The sequence below is a fragment of the Cylas formicarius genome, unplaced genomic scaffold (genome assembly GCF_029955315.1).
Source record: "Cylas formicarius isolate icCylForm1 unplaced genomic scaffold, icCylForm1.1 PGA_scaffold_1__22_contigs__length_36826433, whole genome shotgun sequence".
Classification (NCBI taxonomy): Eukaryota; Metazoa; Arthropoda; class Insecta; order Coleoptera; family Brentidae; genus Cylas; species Cylas formicarius.
Window position 1 is genome coordinate 27,482,133 of NW_026844264.1, and position 17,507 is coordinate 27,499,639.

The window sequence follows — 17,507 nt, forward strand, 5'->3', positions numbered from 1 at the left end:
TTTCTACTCCAAGACTTTACGACAAATAATTCAGCCGATGTTAATTAGTCATCCGGAATAATGGCAAATAAGTCACCAGAATAAAGTTATTTGTTGGTAAATAAAGAATAAAACTAAATAAAGGCCTCGAAGTAGGCAAAATAATTTAAAAAATTGATTCTACCTTACAAACCACTGTTTTTTGGTAGCCACCTAAGTACTAAGTACTTACCTTTTTATCAATCCTACAAAATCAATTAGATACACGTTACAACGACCGCTATGGCTCAACTAATTCGCATCAAAAGAATGAAATAAATTCAATAGGAAGTAGAAACATCTTCTGTACGTGACTTCCTGTGGAATAAGGCGACGTGAATATAATGGTCGCGTATATTATAAAATTTGTCCACAATGCTGAGCCATATAATATCAGAACCACAAAATTACATGTTCACTAATTTTGTCAAAAAATTAGTTCCTTTTGCAAAGAAAAATGTACCTGGAATGTTAACCAAAATTCGTTATTAAAATTTTCTGTAGGGGCGGTTGCCTTGGGATTTTTTTCTTAACATTTCTGATACATTATTCCATTTTTCTAGAGCTAAACAAAAAAAAAATCGTTTCAATTTCCATTTGGCTCTTCCAAATAGTTGCTAATTTTTTCCTAAAAAAATTTATTCGTAGACGCTGCAACGTCTTTATGAAAAAATACGTATATAAATTGTATTGTTTGAAAAAAATGCCTTAATGAAAGGTTACATAAATTTTATTAAACTGATTAAACAATTAACGTTAACTAAAACTAAGAAATCTAGTGACTCCAGAATTTTCCAAGTCCAGACTCCAATCGTAACGAGAAAGCAATGATGATTTTTGAAATAGAAAAAAAGGCAAATTAAGCTGTTTGATCTAAGATACGTATATACATTTTTTAAAATTATAACAGTAGTTTATATGTATTCTCGAAGTCGCATACACCTTAAACGTGAGTGATTAATCGAAAACCTCACTTTCACTCACGATGGCACTGTCAGAGTCTTCTCCGCTTAAAGCAACGTCCTCGTCCTCACTAGGCAGCTTCTCATTTCCTTCTGCGCTCTCTTCGTTAGAAGAGCACACTGTACTTTGACTTTGACTAACAATTTCGTCACCGTGCAGATCTTTATTTCTTAAATTCCCCATCCAAAATGCAGACGAACAATTATTGGCCGCCAGAGCAGCTTTAACGCGGAACAAAAGCGTTTCTAAAACATGCCGGAACATAGGAACGTGTGCGACTAAACTTGCGTCTTGATTTAACCTCGAATAGCAACACAAACTATGCAAAAACCTTGTGGTTATCTGGATATCCTTAAAAATTTGTACTACCTCGTCTGGTTTTCGTTTTAACATGATTTCTAAAATTGGCACGCCGTGACTGATAAAAATCTTTAAAATTCCAATGGATTTTTTTAAAAAACAAGACAAGTTAACTCGATTTTCGTGAATCTTTACAATCGCCATAAACCCTTGCATTGTTAATGCGATCTTGTGCCATAACACTAAATGCTGATTGTTTGTAAGAGATTGAATTTCTATTTTCACCCTATTCAAGAGGGCATTCCACAGTCCTAAATAGAGTACATGGAAATTTTGTTTGTCAATTGCGACCAACATATGAAGAGAATCGTCTTTGGATTTTAAAAGAACTGCTTCTTTTTCCAGTGTGCCGACCAGTCCATAAATAGTTTTCACATCAGCACGCTTCAAAAATCCTTTTATTAAAACATCGATACTAAGGTTACAGTCTTTGCCACGATCCAAATCTCCATTGAAGTTACGCCAGCGTTTGGATAGCAGTTTTAGACAAGTCGTAGTAAAGCATTTTTGAATCTCTTCGCTCGGAACAATGCAATTGCACAACGTTTCGATTGCATTCACTAAACTTACTGCATGACTTAAATGTAAACATTCGTCGGTGTAAGAACTAAGTCTCGTTATAAACTCACAGATTAAAAGATTAGCTGAGTTTAATGTTTGGGAACTTTCAGGTCTCATTGACTTTAAAAGGTCCCGTAGTAGATCTATGTTTGTCAAATTTTCAAATCCTGGCCATTTAAAAATTAAAAAAAATATTTGCAAAACTAAACCAAAACAAAGTTTAATATCCATAGCTTCCTCGGTATACATTGCCAAATAATCTTGGCTTTCATTGGTGTTGGCCAATAGTCTTCTAATGTATTTCACAATTACTCCAAAACACCTATTAACATGCGGTAGGATTAAAACACAATCTTGGATAAGATGTTGAGGAGTTACATCATTTAAATGGCTCAGCCCTAAATCTTTGTTCTGAGTTAGCAGTGATAATTTAGTTCTAAAATCCTTCAAAAGAAACTTCAGCTGATCAATGTTGATTGAAGCGCTTTGAGTAAACTGTGTCTCACAATCTTGATCTAATCTAAGGGGGTACCTAAGAAGTTCGAGTACGTCGGTATCTAAATCTCTAAACTGGATGTTTTGTTCATTTGTCATACTTCTTTTAGTTGAACAAGTTGGCTTTGCCGATTTCTGGGTGTTTAGAGTTGTCTCTTCATTTATTACAGAAACAGTCTTGAATTTCTTTCTGGGATTTTTGCATACCTTAGCTTCAATTTTCATCAATGTGTGATTACTGATATTGTTTGAGGAGTCAAAAAAGCCCAAAGGCAAGTTATGGGTGGGAATACATTTCATTATCTCACGCAGTTTCTGTTCCAGGTCTAGCAATTCTTGCAGTCTATGAATGACCTTGGCCTTTAATGTTTTAGACTTTTGTGTGACAAAAGCACTAATAATCTCCCTAAACCAATTGGCGCAATGAAACAAACAATCAGCAACAAAACTTAACTGCTGATTATCCAATTCAGTTATGTCTTCTATTTCTGGTAGCACAATGCCACAACCTAACAATGCATCTATAGTTGCCAAAGAATTGTTGTGCTGACGCAAATGTAATAACCGCAGAAGGCGAAAGTAAGGAGGAAGAACCAAAACCATATTTCGTTTATCACGCACCATGAGTCCTACAATGTCCACCGCCATGGGAACAGCCATTTCCTTTGGATCATTAAGCAGATATTGCATGTTTATCTGCAAATTATGAACAGATTCTGGCAGTGTTTCACTTATGAAGGTGCTCTGAAAATTATTGGTAGCACTTTCATAGAGCCAACATAAGAAGTGCTTATCAACTGGCCCACTATTAACAAAGATGGAAGCCAATTGATCATAATATAAACCCAAACACTCTGGACAAGTTTCCACGCAACTATTTATCAGTTCCAACAAATACGCCGCGTCTCTTGGTGGTCCCTCTGGCACATCCGTAATATTCATAGAATCTTCCATAGTTGTAACATCACTTTGAGAGTTTTCGGTCATAGCAAGATGTTTCACCATAACAATAGCGCTTAATATGCCTCGAAATTTTATATTTTTTGATGGACTTGACAATTGCTTACGAATAATAATGTGAATTTCATCTGTAAATCCTAGCAACGATTGACTTGTCTTTTCAGAACGGCTCAATCCACAGAGAATGTCAAAAACCATTTTTACATTCTTAAGGTCTAGAATGTCTAATTTTTCCAGTAGCTGCATCAATAAACCCATATGTGTTTCAACCTTAGTAACATCTATAGATATGAGTGACAGTATTAACTTTAAAATATAATTTATGGTTTTTCCGTCACTAGACCCAGTGAGCACAATCAGACTGCATAATATTTCTGCTCGATCAACCGCTAATACATAGGTATGATTAAAAAGGAGTTGGAATAAGGCTGTAGCAAACTCAACTACTAAACCATCCTTCCCACATTTAAATAAAAAACAACCGATTTCTGTTATTGAGCCAATATAGTTTCTCATTAGTTGTTGGGCTAAATATTTTTCAAAAGTCTTTTCCAGCAGACTAATTTTAAACAAACCTGAACTCACACGTTTTTTAAACATTAACTCAACAACTCTCTTGCGAGCTTCACAAATATGGTGTAACATAAAAAGTATGATATAGTCTATAGCCTTATGATCAGAGAAATTCTTTATGTGTGAAATTGCAGTTAACCACGCTTCTCCGACTTGTTTCTGAGATATTGCAAATGTCTGCAAATTATGAAATATTAATATTTTAAATGATTCCTTTTCCTTGTTACAACCTCCCGATGCCATTATAATATCTAAGGCATTTCTAATTTTATATAGAATGGGAACTAAGTTTTGACTTTTTGACTCATTTAACAAAAACTGTAGCAATATTGGAAAAATCTTTGGTGTAGTGCCTGCCAAAATTTTTGCAAGTATTCTATCTTGAACTACAGCTCTGACCTCTGAATCCAAGTTTAGAGCATTTAAGCAGTCAACAATTCCCCCACAAAGATCATCATTTTCATCTAAGAGCTTTGTAAGTTGTCTCGCTGCTGCATCACACTCACTATCTGGTAAAATATCTGGAATTGCTTCCAAGATTTCCAGTTGAGATGTAAATGTAGACACTTCTAATATATCTAGCAACTTTGTAGCAAGCTCCTTTCCATATCTTATGTTAGGAAGGCAACGTAACGGACTAATTAACAAACGAAGCCAAGATGTGTCCTGCACTTCTTCAGTTGAAATCTCCGTTATTCTATCCAAAAGCATGTTAGTAACTTCTTTTTGCAAAGGTGGTACCTTTAAAAGTGTGCTACAAGAAAAACAATGTACTGAACTGTTGGAGTGCAAAAAAGGCTTACTTATTTACCGAACTAAACTTTCTTGATAAATGGCAATGGAATTGTCTCGACCAGTATCATTCAATGCTTTTTGAAATTTAGTAGGGAGCAAACATTTTTTAAAACATCTGTCATTTTTACAGTGTTCTTTCAAACCTTTTAGAAATTTGTTAATCAATTCGGATGAGTTATCTAAATCAGTAAAACATTTCATTAAATCCCTAACCACAAGAGCCTGCTCTTTTATGATATTTAGAGGTTCCTCATCTTTGTTGTTCAATACGACTCCAACACCAGCTAGAACGTCATCAAAATAACTTGTCAATGACATGCTCGTTATCAACTAAATATTAAAAACTCATTTAAAAATGCACATTAATTTCAATTATAACTTTCTGCTTTAAATTCCAATTTGGCGGTAAACTTGAGAACTGTCTTCTTTTTTGATGGGTATAGAAGACTAAGGTTAACTTCTTCTTTCTTAGGGACCTTGTCTATTGGAACAAGTTCTTTAAAATTTCTATTCTAAGGTTTCATAATTTCTTCGAATGTATTTGATGTCGGCAATGGGTGAACGACTGCAAGAATTTTGTCACGTAGTTGAAAAAAGGAGGAAGCATGATGCCACCATATACGGTGGTCCATGTCGATTATGATTCTTTCACTTGTGCGTTGCATAGTTGCGTCTGCGTTGTACTTTACGAAAATGGACGACATTAATTTGTTTAATTTGTTTCACGTCAATTGCGAATATTTACACTAAAAATGTAATGCAAAACACAAAACCAAGGAGTTGTGAAACTTTATCACCAAATTAAAGTGAACTAATGTGAGTCTGCTGAAGTGAGTGCTGTTTACTCAATTGAAGCTACTGGAATTTTCCAATAGCGTGGGTGTCTCCGCATGCGTTTATAATAAACCTGTATACAAATTAATTCGCGTCTAGTTTAGTTTTAATTTTCTGTTTATATAAAATTTGCGTAGTAATAATAAAGTTTTACCCAAGCACTAATTATTTTTTTGTTCTTCTTTCGAAATATCGACATTGGTACCCTGTTTTATTTAATATTCGTGGTCCAAATGTAACGAGTTAAGATTATTTTTACTAGGTAAAGTCTACAAGTTTTAAAGCATTTATGAACTATTTTTCAGGTTAAATGAAAAATGGCAAATAGCGTTGTTAAGGTAACAGATGTTAAAGATGACATAAACGATAGTTTGTTGTTATTAGTTGGAGAAGATGGGACTGTTATGCCTGATAAGGAAACGGTTGAAATGTTTTTAAGTAAGTAAATATTAAATAATTATGAATAATATGTTATAATAACAAAATTTAAGGTTCAAAAGAGGGCCCCACGAAACTTCAGATAATGCACATTGATAAATCAGATTCTAGAGGTATTGATTTATCAGTGGATAATGTGACTTACATGCCTGAAAACATGGAAGTTGCAAACATTGAAGGTAAATGGAAAAATTGTAGATGAAGATGTTACAAAACCCATAACAATTAAATATCAATAGTCATACTACAGAGTTTTGCAGATGTAAAATTGAAGAGAAAAGCAGTGTTGAATGTTGAACGCTGTTGAAATACATAAAATTTTCTGTATGCAATAAAGATTTTTCAAATGCATTCTAGATATTTTATATGCATTTAAAAAAGGTTTTAACCTGCCTGGGACATATGTTTTGTGCTTGAGGAAATGTAGCAATAGCTGATCATAAAAAATAAGTCTACCAGCACTGAAAAGTTTCATATAGTAAATTATAATTAAGTGTCTACATTTTTTTCATAATAATGACACTAGGGTATGTCAGTGTTCTTCATATCTATATCTATAAATGCTTTAACTTTCTTGGTAATCCATTTTTATATCAAACATCTTTTGATAAGATTATTTGTGTAGCTAAAAGGTCTAAATTTAATTGGAGTAAGTCTTGTATGTGTGAGTGTATACAAGAGTTATATCCCTGTGATATAACAACAATTTATTATATCATTCTTAATAATAAATAAGTTTTCAAAATCTGAACAATTGTTATTTGATAAATTGATATATATCTTTCCTCAGATGTTGTTATCAGAGAAGACATGGATGAAGTGGCAAGAAATCTATACAACTTTAAGTTGGATCATGATTATACTTCTCTTTCATCACCACAAAGACCCTCAGTAGATTCTGATGAAGTGGACGAGTTGACTAAAACACTGAGTATTCTTCATGGATCAGGGGAACATGAACCTCCAGAAACTGTACCTCCTAGCAAGGTGGTGAAATCTAGTTCTAATGTTAATATTCTATCTTCCATAACAATACCTCCGGTTTTATCAAAAACACCTGTTAAGTCTACACCAGTTGAGCAAACTCCCGTATCCATAATTGAAAAATCAGAATTGCCTTCAAGTTTAATTCCGGTTGTAGAAGATGAGAAAGCTGCTGCAAGTTCTCCGAAAACTAAATCTAAGCCGAAATTATTGAATATTCAACAATTGAAAGGAAAATTAAAAAATCTACCTAACTCCAGGAAAAACAAGAAAATAATAGAGGAGGAAGAACCCGAAGTAGCCAATGAAAGTGATGGACTTACTGATGAAGAAGAGGATTATGATGAAGCAGATTTTGATATGGATGGAGAAGATGACGAAAATGATTTAGATTTCGTCCTTGATGAAGAAATTAAGGTCAAGACATTACCTAAAAGGCGGGGCAGGAAAGTTAAAGTGGATCCCAAAACCTTATCCAAACCATCGAGAACTACACTAGTGAAATCCAAAAGAAGTAAAATGAAAGATGCACCTGGTACTCCAAAACAAGAGTCTGAAAAAAATGCTGAAAAGGATCAGGAAAAGAATGAGAAAGAATCGGAGAAGTTTGAAACCAAATTGGATGATGCAAAACCTGAGTCCAAACTAGAGGCAATACCAGACACAAAGCAGTTGGAAAAGAAACATCCGAAAAGGGAAAAGAAACCTCCGAAGCCTATTCCAAATGATTTTGCTTTATTTTCTACGCCAGATATTATCAGGAGAGTTGGTGGGAAAGAAGCACCTGTTGCGCAGGAAATAGTTAGTACTCAAAAATTAAATAAGGAATCATCTAAGGTTGAAAGGCCCACTGAACCCACAGGACCTACCAAACCCGCCAAAATTATACAGGAATCACGTTCTAAATCTGTTAGTTCTGAAACTTCTCAATCGCCAACTAAGCACAGACATAGTAGTCTTGATGGTAAGATTGCAATCATTGACAAAGAAAAGACAAAAGACAAAGAAAAGCAGTCCACACATCGCAGTAGTAATGAAAGTAGAAACAAGGATAGAAGGTCCAGCTTAGACATTAAATCGAGAAACAAAACAAATGATGAAAAAAGTAATAAACCTGAATTGAAAACTCCATCAGAATCCAAGTCAGCTGAAGCCAAACAAGATAGTAAAACTTATCTGGGCAAACTATCTCAATTGAGACAAGCTAGTGAGAGCTTGGATCATATACCTAGTGCTGCAGATGTTCGAGCAATTATAATGAATGAGGATACAAAAACCTACACAACAAATACAATACCTATACCAGATGTTAATGTTAACACCATTGAACCTACTAATTTGAATCTGGATGGTTCTGGTCTAGATTTAGATCAATCCATTTTGGATAACATTAATAATGACATGATTTCTGAAGACATCTTGTACCAGGTTGCTCAACAACTGGTTTCAAACACCGACATACAAAATGCAATTGATAAAGGAATTAATGAGGGTGTTTTGGACACCAGAAGTATACAGGAAGCCATGGAAGTTCAGGATCAATTATCAAATTCAGCTTCCATAGGGGTAAGTTAACAAATTCACTGCAGAACTAGCAAAATTTTTTCATCAGAATATGTTTTATGAAGGAAGAAACAAAATTTAATCTAAATATAAAATAAGAAGAGCACACTAAATTAAAAAACTACTTGAAATAAAAAAAGTTTTCTCCTATTCACTTGAGTGTGTATGTTTTAGAATACATCTGCTGTAATAAAAGAGGGAACCCAAATAGTAAGATCTGATGGAAGAATTGTGGTGATTCCACCTATCGAACGGCCAACAACCCGAAGTAGAAATAGAAAAAAAGATGATCCAAAACCACCATTTAAGTGAGTTATTTATTTACTTTGGCTTGTAACATATTCTTACCAGTTTTATTATGTTTTTGGTTGATCCATGCGAATATAAATAATATTGTGAATTCAAAAAAAATGTTTATAAAATAAAACAAAAAAGAAATGAGGGAAATGATATTTCCAAAAATTAGGCTCCGTTTCAAAGGCAATTTTTACTAACTTAAAACTAATATCTTTTGTTCATCACAATGCGCAATGGATGATTTGTTTTAAACGCAATTAACAATGATTGGCAACTAGTCCAACTTAGTGCGCAGACATTTTTATAAATAAAAGACAACATTTAGTGAGTTATTTAGATGACAGAGTATCAAAGTATCACAGTTGTCATTTCCTACACAGTTCACTACAAGATAATTTGTGTCTGGTGAACATTAAAATAATAATTGCTAATTATTCTTAATGTAGTGATTGGTAGTTGCTAGTTGCTTTTTATAATACCTGTTGATTTCAGTTTTAGAGAGTACCAGCAAATATCCAAATCAAGCTAAGACACACTATTATATTAATAAAATTCAACTTTGCCTAAAAGCAATGAGATATGCAAATAATACACTAATATTATATTTATTATATTATATTATATAATTGTACACTAATGTTAACATTAATTAAATGTTTTGTTTTTTCAAGACAACCTATTAAGGCAGTTATTAAAATCAAAGGAAGGTAATTAAGATTCTTTTATTAAATATTAATTAAAAAGTTTAATTTTAAAACAACATTTTGTGTTTTGTTACTGCAACTGCATATAATATGTATATACTGTAAATTCGATCATCCAAACATACACCCACACTTATTATTATGGTCAATTTGGTACTAATTTAACTGATTCAAATATTCATTCAAATTGTCGCATACCGCCACAAACTGGAAAGCATGTCTCCGGATTATCGATTTTGTAGTATATTTTATATATATTTCTATATCGTGATAGGTGACAACACTGTTTAAACAAGAGCACATCGTTTTGAATTTGATTTTATTGTAGTGATTTAGTAGTATTTCTTTTTATGTTACTTTAAGCTTTTGCTCTTTAACCGAATTGAAAAAGGGAAAACACTATTATTAACGTTAAACTTACACAGAAGAAGTCTTTATATTCGTGTAATGGTTCATGTAATTATTGTAGCTGCATGTGAATGTCTTCTGAAAAAAAATGCTTCAGAACCTCACACTGTTTGTTTACCTACATACATATTAAATCTACATAACTAATTCTATTTTTATTACATATCATTAGGCTAGACACAACCCTTTTTCTCCAATTGATGTTTTCATTAGTGCCCTCAATTTCATATAGCTTCTTTAGAAAGAAAAACTGTTCTATCTTTAGAAAGTTCATACAGAACACACAAACACACATTAATTGCCATGCAAGGGCGCGGTTTTCAGTGTTACATTTTTATTCTTTAGTTAGTTCTTTAGTAAAATATTCATATATTCAAATATTTCATACTAATGATTGCCATAGAACAATCCATAAACCCTTGGATGATGAGCACGTCTCAGGTAATGAGTTGGACAGTCCAAATGAGGAAGAAGAATCTGAAGATGATCCCAACAAACTCTGGTGTATATGCAACCAGCCGCATAACAACAGATTTATGATATGCTGCGATACCTGTGAAGAATGGTATCATGGAAAATGCGTAAATATAACTAAAGCGATGGGTCAACAGATGGAGTCTGAAGGCAAGGAATGGATCTGTTTGTTTTGCAAGGTTAATATTACAAGATTTATTAAGAAGTTGAATGACATCCAAAGCTGTACTTTTTTAGAATCCGTCTATGAAGAGACCTCTAGCGGCAGCAAGAAGGGTGCGCAAAGCTTCGAGAAATTCCAGGGCCTCAACAGATAGCAGCAATTCTTCAAAAAAGATAGACAAGGAAAAATCTACCAGTTCCGTACCTTGCGTCGTGTGCCAGAAAGCTGCCAGGAAAAATTCAATTTATTGTTCCGAAAACTGTATTTTAACGCACGCGCAAGGAATTGAGCGGGTACAAAAATACTAGCTTTTCATATTTGTTGAGTTTTTATTATTTTATCTTTTAGGTTGTGGTGTTTGAAAGGTCTACCGGAAATATGCTTACAGGAAACAAGGCACCCAGTTCCGCTAATCTAGATCAATGGCTTAAGGAGCATCCAGGTTATGAAGTTGTTAAGTCGGCTGGCAAAGTGGTTACTACAAAAGTTAAGGTAGCAATTGATAATGTGAAAACATTTAAAAAATAATAATTTTGTTGATGAAATTTTAGCCAAACAGTTTGTCCCAATCGAAACTTAAATTCGTTAAAAATGCAAACAACGAGGGAGTATCTCTCGCCATTCAACAAAAAGGAATCAATATCGGAGTATTGAAGCATGCACCTAAGCATCAGACACCAGAACAACAGATCAGATCTTTTAAAATTGTAAAACCAGGCAACAAAGAGATTACACCCAAAGAATCAAAAATTAAACTTATACAAGCGCAGCCAATGAGCATTACAAAAACTCAGACTCCAACAGTCAACCCTAAGATTACAATTCAAACAACTTTGACGCCCAAAGCAACACCTAAACCAAAGGAAAGTCCCAAAGACAAACAGCAAGTAACCAATAAAACACTGAAATTGAAAAACAAAGAGAAAAGTAAGGAGAAAGAGGAACAGATTCCCACAACTCCACAATCGAATCGGGAAAATATCCGAGATAATGTTCAAAAAACTATTTTTGAGCAGTTGCTAATACGCCTTAAAACAGATCCCAACATAAAATTGACAGATGATGAGGTTAAAACTATTTCAAATGATATTGAATTGGAGTTGCATAAGTGTTTCGGAGGCACGGGTCACAAATACAAAAATAAATACCGGAGTCTTATATTTAATATCAAAGATGCTAAGAATCAGACCCTGTGGAGGCGAATATGCGAGAAATCCATAAGCTCCTACGAATTGGTATGGCTTAAATTCCACACTTCCAAGTTTTCATCAAACATAAAGCAACAGCACTCAAAATTGTATTTATTTTTTATTTTATTTTTTCAGTTCAATACTAAGTTTGAAAAATTTTATTGTTGCATAAACTGTTATTTTTTATAGGTAAGATTATCACCTGACGATATGGCTAGCCAAGAACTCGCCAAATGGAGAGAACAAGAGGCAAAGCATCAGCTTGATATGATTAAGAAATCGGAATTGGAGTTACTCAACTCTAGTCGACAGTATGTTTTGAAGACACACAAAGGTGTGCAAATTGCCGTAAAGTAAGTGTACATTACTTTGTTTTATTTTTCTAGGCGAGGAAATATTAGAAGACAACAGACCCGGCGCAAAGGTGGATAACGCAGAAATAATAAAAAGTTTAACAGAAGGTTCTCCCCTTGATGGTGGCGATAAAGATAGGGACAATGCCAAAGACAAAGATAGGGACAGGAAAAGTTCAAAGCACGGTCGCAAGGATAAAAGCAGGGACCGGGGCAAAGATAGAAAAGAGTCCCACAGAAGTCGTAGGTCGTCGAGTCGCGAAAGAGATAGGAGCAGGAAACGATCGCGATCTAGAGATAAGTTGCGGCATAGTGACAAGAAAAAAGACAAACGAAGCCGATCGCGCAGCAGAGACAAAGACAGGTATAAAAAATCGTCGCACAAAAGTTCGAAGCATAAACGAAGCTCTTCCGTTTCGAACGATAATCTGGATAAACGTTCGAAGGAGATTTTAGAACAGTTGAACAAAATCGCTCCGCCGGTAGAGGACAGGCTGTGGAAGCACGTTCCGCAGGAAGATATCCTTCCAGGTATCGGTAAGTGCACGTGCGAACTGGTAGATTTCTTTATTTTATGTTAGTGCACTTTATAGGTGGTTGGTTTTGGCTAGTACTTATTTATTTTACCGTTACATTTTTAGTTGGATGCAAGTATCAGTACCTTATAAAAATTGTCGTAGTAAATTGAAATAAGGCATGAAAAAAAAAATTAAACTTGGGCCAAGCATAAATATTTATTCATTTTATTTCGTATTTGATTAATATTATTTTTATACATTTGACAGCACCAATCGATAGTGATAGCGACCACGAAATCCCATCTTCAACAGTTACAATCCCAACACCTCCCAGAGTATCTGAAACTGATGAGTACCAAGCCGCAAATCAGTCTTCCAATGATTCGAAATCGTCAATACTCCCCGTTCATGATGAACAAAATGACGGGGCAATGTCTCCACCGCCCAAGGTTCCAGCGGCAGAAATATGGTCAGGCACTATAAATATGGTCGATGTTGCTCAAATATCTATTACAGCACATGAAGTGTCGGGTATGTGACACTTTTGCACTTTTTAATATTGTAATATATTTAAATTTTTAAGGTGATTGCACTAGATTAAGCAAGGAGCTTCCGACGAATTTGGATATAGTGGGTCGAATATCGCCGGACACTGTATGGGATTACATAGGTAAAATGAAGTGCTCGAATAGCAAGGTAATATCTCTGGTAAGGCTAAACGCGACCAACGTGGAAGAACAGATGCCATACTTGGCTCTCTACAGCTACTTAAGTAGTAGGAACAGGTTGGGGGTAGTGAAGAGTACAAACAAAGCAATTAAGGACTTTTACATCTTGCCTCTGGCATCACAAAAACCTATTCCGCAAGCGTTGCTTCCATTGAATGGACCAGGTAGACACAAAGACATTCAATTGCATATCCTACAGAACATCATCTTTCAGGATTTGAAGAGTCTAGACCTGCGCTACTTCTGGGCATTATAATAAGGGACAAGAGGAAACGTCCATTTATGGAGTCGCTGCCCCTGCCGTTGCACACCACCACTCCGAAAAAGTTGAAGGTGGATGTGATCATTCAGTCTCCCCTACCTGCAGCGACTCCTGCAAGATCATACACACCTCCTCCAGTACCGTCTGGGCCTGCCACCGTAAAATGCGATCCAAGACTTAACAAGTTGCCTTTGCCTCCACCAACACCTCCAGAAGAAATTGAAGGTGGAGGTAAGTCACTTTAGGCATTACTATGCAATTTCTAAAATAATTAATAAATTAATGCTAGAAAGTGGTAGAGCAGGAATTGCCTTGTAAAGAAACCATATATAAATATTACTCTTTAAATGATTTCAGATGAGCCATACAGTCCCGAAGATTCTGATCCTGAAACAGTGGCAGCACCTGCAGCAGGACTGCTGTCTGCTTCCTTAACAACTGTGGTTGCATCATCCTTACCCGAAACAAACTTATCTGAAGAAACGTATACACCAATCCCAGGTATTAGGACGTATTTTATTGCGCTATTCAAATGTTTTAATAACTTTCGTAACAGATAACAATGTTGTGGGTATTAATATTCCGAATTAGGGGTTTTACAAGTGTTTTGGATCAATTTGACTATAAAATAATGAATTGTTTAATTGGCTAATTCAATGATTTCGTTAAAAGCCGCTAAAAAGAACTCATTGGATACACCATTAATATATATATTCTGGGATAGAATAGTATATGGGTCTTTTTAAGATAGTTTTTCCAATAATTGTTGTCATACTGCTGCATTGGTGCTATATATAATTTATGACTGTAATATATCGTTAATAACATGAATAGCTAAATGCTAATCCAGTTTGGTACTATTTTTGACATGACATAAAGTAGTTAGAGCGTTTTGGCGACATTTGTGCAGTATAGAGAGACCTTTCAAATTGGGACGTACATTTTCTTGTGGGCGATTTTGTTGGGACTTATCAGTGCAATAACATTACACTCGTAACTTTTGCTACTCTATTTTCGATTTTACAGTTCAATGAGACCTCTTTGATGGATTTCACCCAAGAAATATTAAAAAATAACAATTAGCATAATAATATTTCTTGATATAATAACTTTATTCTCTAAATTTACCTATCACACTTTAGCAATATATTTGCAACTTACCGACAACCCAGCTTGAAGCAAAGCGATTTATGGATACCCAAACTTTTGGAATATTTAGTTGGCGTTTAATTTCATAGAGTGTACTTTAAATTTTGCTAGACTGAGAGCCTACTTTAGATTTGAGGTTTACAGCTAGCATGTAAACATTGAGTTTTCAAGGAAAACGAGTATGCTGGTTTACATTTAGCAGCGTTACCATCGGAGTTCAGGCAGGATGTTTTTCAGGTCTAGGAGATGGTCTACCATCCAGTAAACTAGATATACAGAGACAGATGGATGAATTGAATTATAAAATCGAAATGCAAAAATTCGAAATAACCAGCATCACAAAGAACATCGCGACAGCGGGATCCGAAATAGGACCGTCAGCTTTGGCGAATATAGCATTGCCCAGCAACCTGCAGCAAATCTTGGAAAGCATTAAAACGATAGGATCGGGAAGTGATGCGACGGTAAGTAGCTAAAACTAATTCGGGTGCCGCTTATTGATGCAAATATCTCTTTCAGGAAAAAGAACCTGCAGTGCCCGGGACAAGTCAAACAGATTTAACCATTCCACTTATGATACCAAAAACGTTCACTCGTCCACTGAGCGCCGCCACAGGCGTCAAATCTGATATTGACACGATTCCCTTAAATTTACCCAGCAAGCCCAAAATCAAACCGCAATCGGTGAATTCCCCTTTATACGATAGCGAGAAATCCACAAGCGTTTTGGGCAGCCTAACCGAAGAAGATTTAATAAGAAAGGCGGCGGAAATGTTAAAAGAAGATGATCCGGGCAAAAACACTTTGCCGCCAAATTTTAAAACCACCCCACCTCCAATTTATAGAAAATCGTCTTCCGTATATAAAGCAGCGCCCCCTGTTAATTACAAAACTACACCCCCACCTAACTATGTAACGACCCCGCCTCCGAATTTCATCGCGAATCCACCCCCGGGATTTAACGAGTCGCCCCCCAGCGGTGTACCTCCTTCCAAGAAGTCGAAATATGAAGTTCAACTGCCGCCCGTTCCCGGTGTAGACTAGGTTATGTTTTCATAATTGAGTGAATGAGTCTTTGTGTAGATTTTTTTTACTATAATTAGCTTAAAATAGGGGATGTATCAGTTTTTGTGTAACATAGCAGCAAATAAAAATATCTCCTAAATTAATTAAAACTAATTAATCAGAATTTCCATAATACTACAATTTTCAGTCCTAATGTCTTAGAGACAACACTGGTATAAATATAAAAACTATTTCTTGGAAACAACAATGTCTCCCAAACAAATTTAGGAGATATGTTTATATTGACGTTTTTTTTTATAAAAAATTATCAATTGGATCGAATATGTAAATCCTGATTCATTCTGTTTACCATGTTCCTATAGATGTTGGTATAGGGCAAACCATTTCCAAACAAGTGGGAAAAAAATGCAATCCCATTGAATTAAAAAAAAAGAAAACAAAAATGATCTTACGGTATAAGACATTATATATATATATATATATATATATATATATATATATATATATATATATATATATATATATATATATATATATATATATATATTATACTCCATTAAAATTGTTTCTATAATAGGAGTTTTTGCCAAATTTTCTAAAAATATTTTTTCCTTCAAAATTGCTGTTTTAGAAATTGTCAAAGAATCCAAAAATATAATAATATACAGGGCATTCAATTTTTAAAAAATAATTTGGTGTCTGGTTTAAATAATTACCAACGAGTTTGGGGAACCCTGAATAAATAGATCCTGTAAAATTTTGATTTATTTTTTTCGAAACAAAAAAATGTATGGCAACATCTATGGTCACATGCTGTATAGATTTTTAAATTGTTATAGTATTTACAGATATATCTTTTTATAGACCATTTAAGTTTTAAGCAGTTAAGTTAGTTCTAAATATGTGATATATTTTTTTTTACAAGCACAAAAGGATAGACCTATAAATAGGAGATATTTTTCCTGGGAAAAAGAGGAGTAGTGTAACTTAATTCTGTTACATCTCGACTTGAATATACATGTTTTGGCAAATGTTCACAACAAAAACATGGCTTTTTCGTTTTTTATTGGTGGCTTCTTAGAGGTGGTTTCAATTTTTTACACTTCCGCTGCTTCAGGAATAGTATCAAGTGTGGTAAAAGAGTAATTCCTGTCATCACAAGAATCGGTTATTTTTTACATCGTTACCTGCTAAAAGTACATTTTTCACATTTCTTTTAACTTCTTTTTTGAACTGCAGTAACTGTTTTCAAAGCATCTCGGGAAGGTATTACTTCTTTGCAACTTTTATCGTTTTCCAGATAGCTGTGTAATATTTAAGATAGTCCTGCATTGCTTTTTCTTATATAATTAATTTCGCACTAATGCGTGATTTATCTGTACAGTGAATTGTTTGTACAAACTAGTTGTAAGAGAATATATTGCAGATTGAGAAATAGCAGTATATACACGTATTATGTAATGATACGTACAAGAATATATTGAGCAACATACACGCAAGTATACATTGTCATTGTCATCTTCGGGTGATGTGTAGGTTATAGCTTGCACTGTTGTCTACGTGAACATATTCAGTTTTTTTCTATTAAGAGATGTCTTTATAATCAAAAATAATTTGTGTACAAATAGGGTTTTAGTAATGGACACCTTTTCTTATTTTATATTATATATGTATGTATATATTCTGTTGGG

General features: G+C 34.4%; 2 protein-coding genes across 8 annotated transcripts; one reads left to right on the forward strand and one right to left on the reverse strand.

Moving 5' to 3' along the window:
- Positions 1-613: 613 nt before the first annotated feature.
- On the reverse strand, positions 614-5,148 carry LOC132697389 (Fanconi anemia group D2 protein). Its single transcript, XM_060662861.1, has 2 exons — positions 4,742-5,148; positions 614-4,684 (listed from the first exon to the last, which is right to left on the reverse strand). The coding sequence occupies exons 1-2, from the start codon at positions 5,041-5,043 to the stop codon at positions 976-978; spliced, it is 4,011 nt and encodes a 1,336-aa protein (XP_060518844.1). The 5' UTR covers positions 5,044-5,148; the 3' UTR covers positions 614-975.
- Positions 5,149-5,389: 241 nt separating this feature from the next.
- Positions 5,390-16,259, forward strand: LOC132697387 (uncharacterized). 7 transcript variants are annotated; one of them, XM_060662858.1, is made up of 18 exons: positions 5,390-5,555; positions 5,865-5,997; positions 6,051-6,176; positions 6,788-8,547; positions 8,719-8,852; positions 9,513-9,548; positions 10,357-10,606; positions 10,665-10,883; positions 10,939-11,082; positions 11,142-11,825; positions 11,970-12,114; positions 12,167-12,664; positions 12,919-13,182; positions 13,235-13,543; positions 13,594-13,872; positions 13,999-14,142; positions 15,028-15,254; positions 15,310-16,259. In XM_060662858.1, exons 2-18 carry the CDS (start codon positions 5,877-5,879, stop codon positions 15,832-15,834), a joined length of 5,865 nt encoding a protein of 1,954 aa, XP_060518841.1. In that variant the 5' UTR covers positions 5,390-5,555; positions 5,865-5,876; the 3' UTR covers positions 15,835-16,259. The 7 variants fall into 7 exon arrangements, with proteins under 7 accessions (XP_060518841.1, XP_060518838.1, XP_060518839.1 ...); XM_060662855.1 differs by having other exon boundaries at positions 5,390-5,801; positions 12,167-12,670; positions 15,310-16,258; XM_060662856.1 differs by having other exon boundaries at positions 5,390-5,601; positions 12,167-12,670; positions 15,310-16,258.
- The last annotated feature ends 1,248 nt before the right edge of the window (positions 16,260-17,507 follow it).

Excerpts from the sequence above, each read along its gene's own strand:
- LOC132697389 (XM_060662861.1), bottom strand. The coding sequence starts at position 5,043 with ATGTCATTGACAAGTTATTTTGATGACGTTCTAGCTGGTGTTGGAGTC. Across the intron at positions 4,685-4,741 it reads TATCAAGAAAGTTTAGTTCG|CACACTTTTAAAGGTACCAC; the intron begins GTAAATAAGTAA and ends TTTTTCTTGTAG.
- LOC132697387 (XM_060662855.1), top strand. The coding sequence starts at position 5,877 with ATGGCAAATAGCGTTGTTAAGGTAACAGATGTTAAAGATGACATAAAC. Across the intron at positions 5,998-6,050 it reads AACGGTTGAAATGTTTTTAA|GTTCAAAAGAGGGCCCCACG; the intron begins GTAAGTAAATAT and ends ACAAAATTTAAG. Across the intron at positions 15,255-15,309 it reads GATCGGGAAGTGATGCGACG|GAAAAAGAACCTGCAGTGCC; the intron begins GTAAGTAGCTAA and ends TATCTCTTTCAG.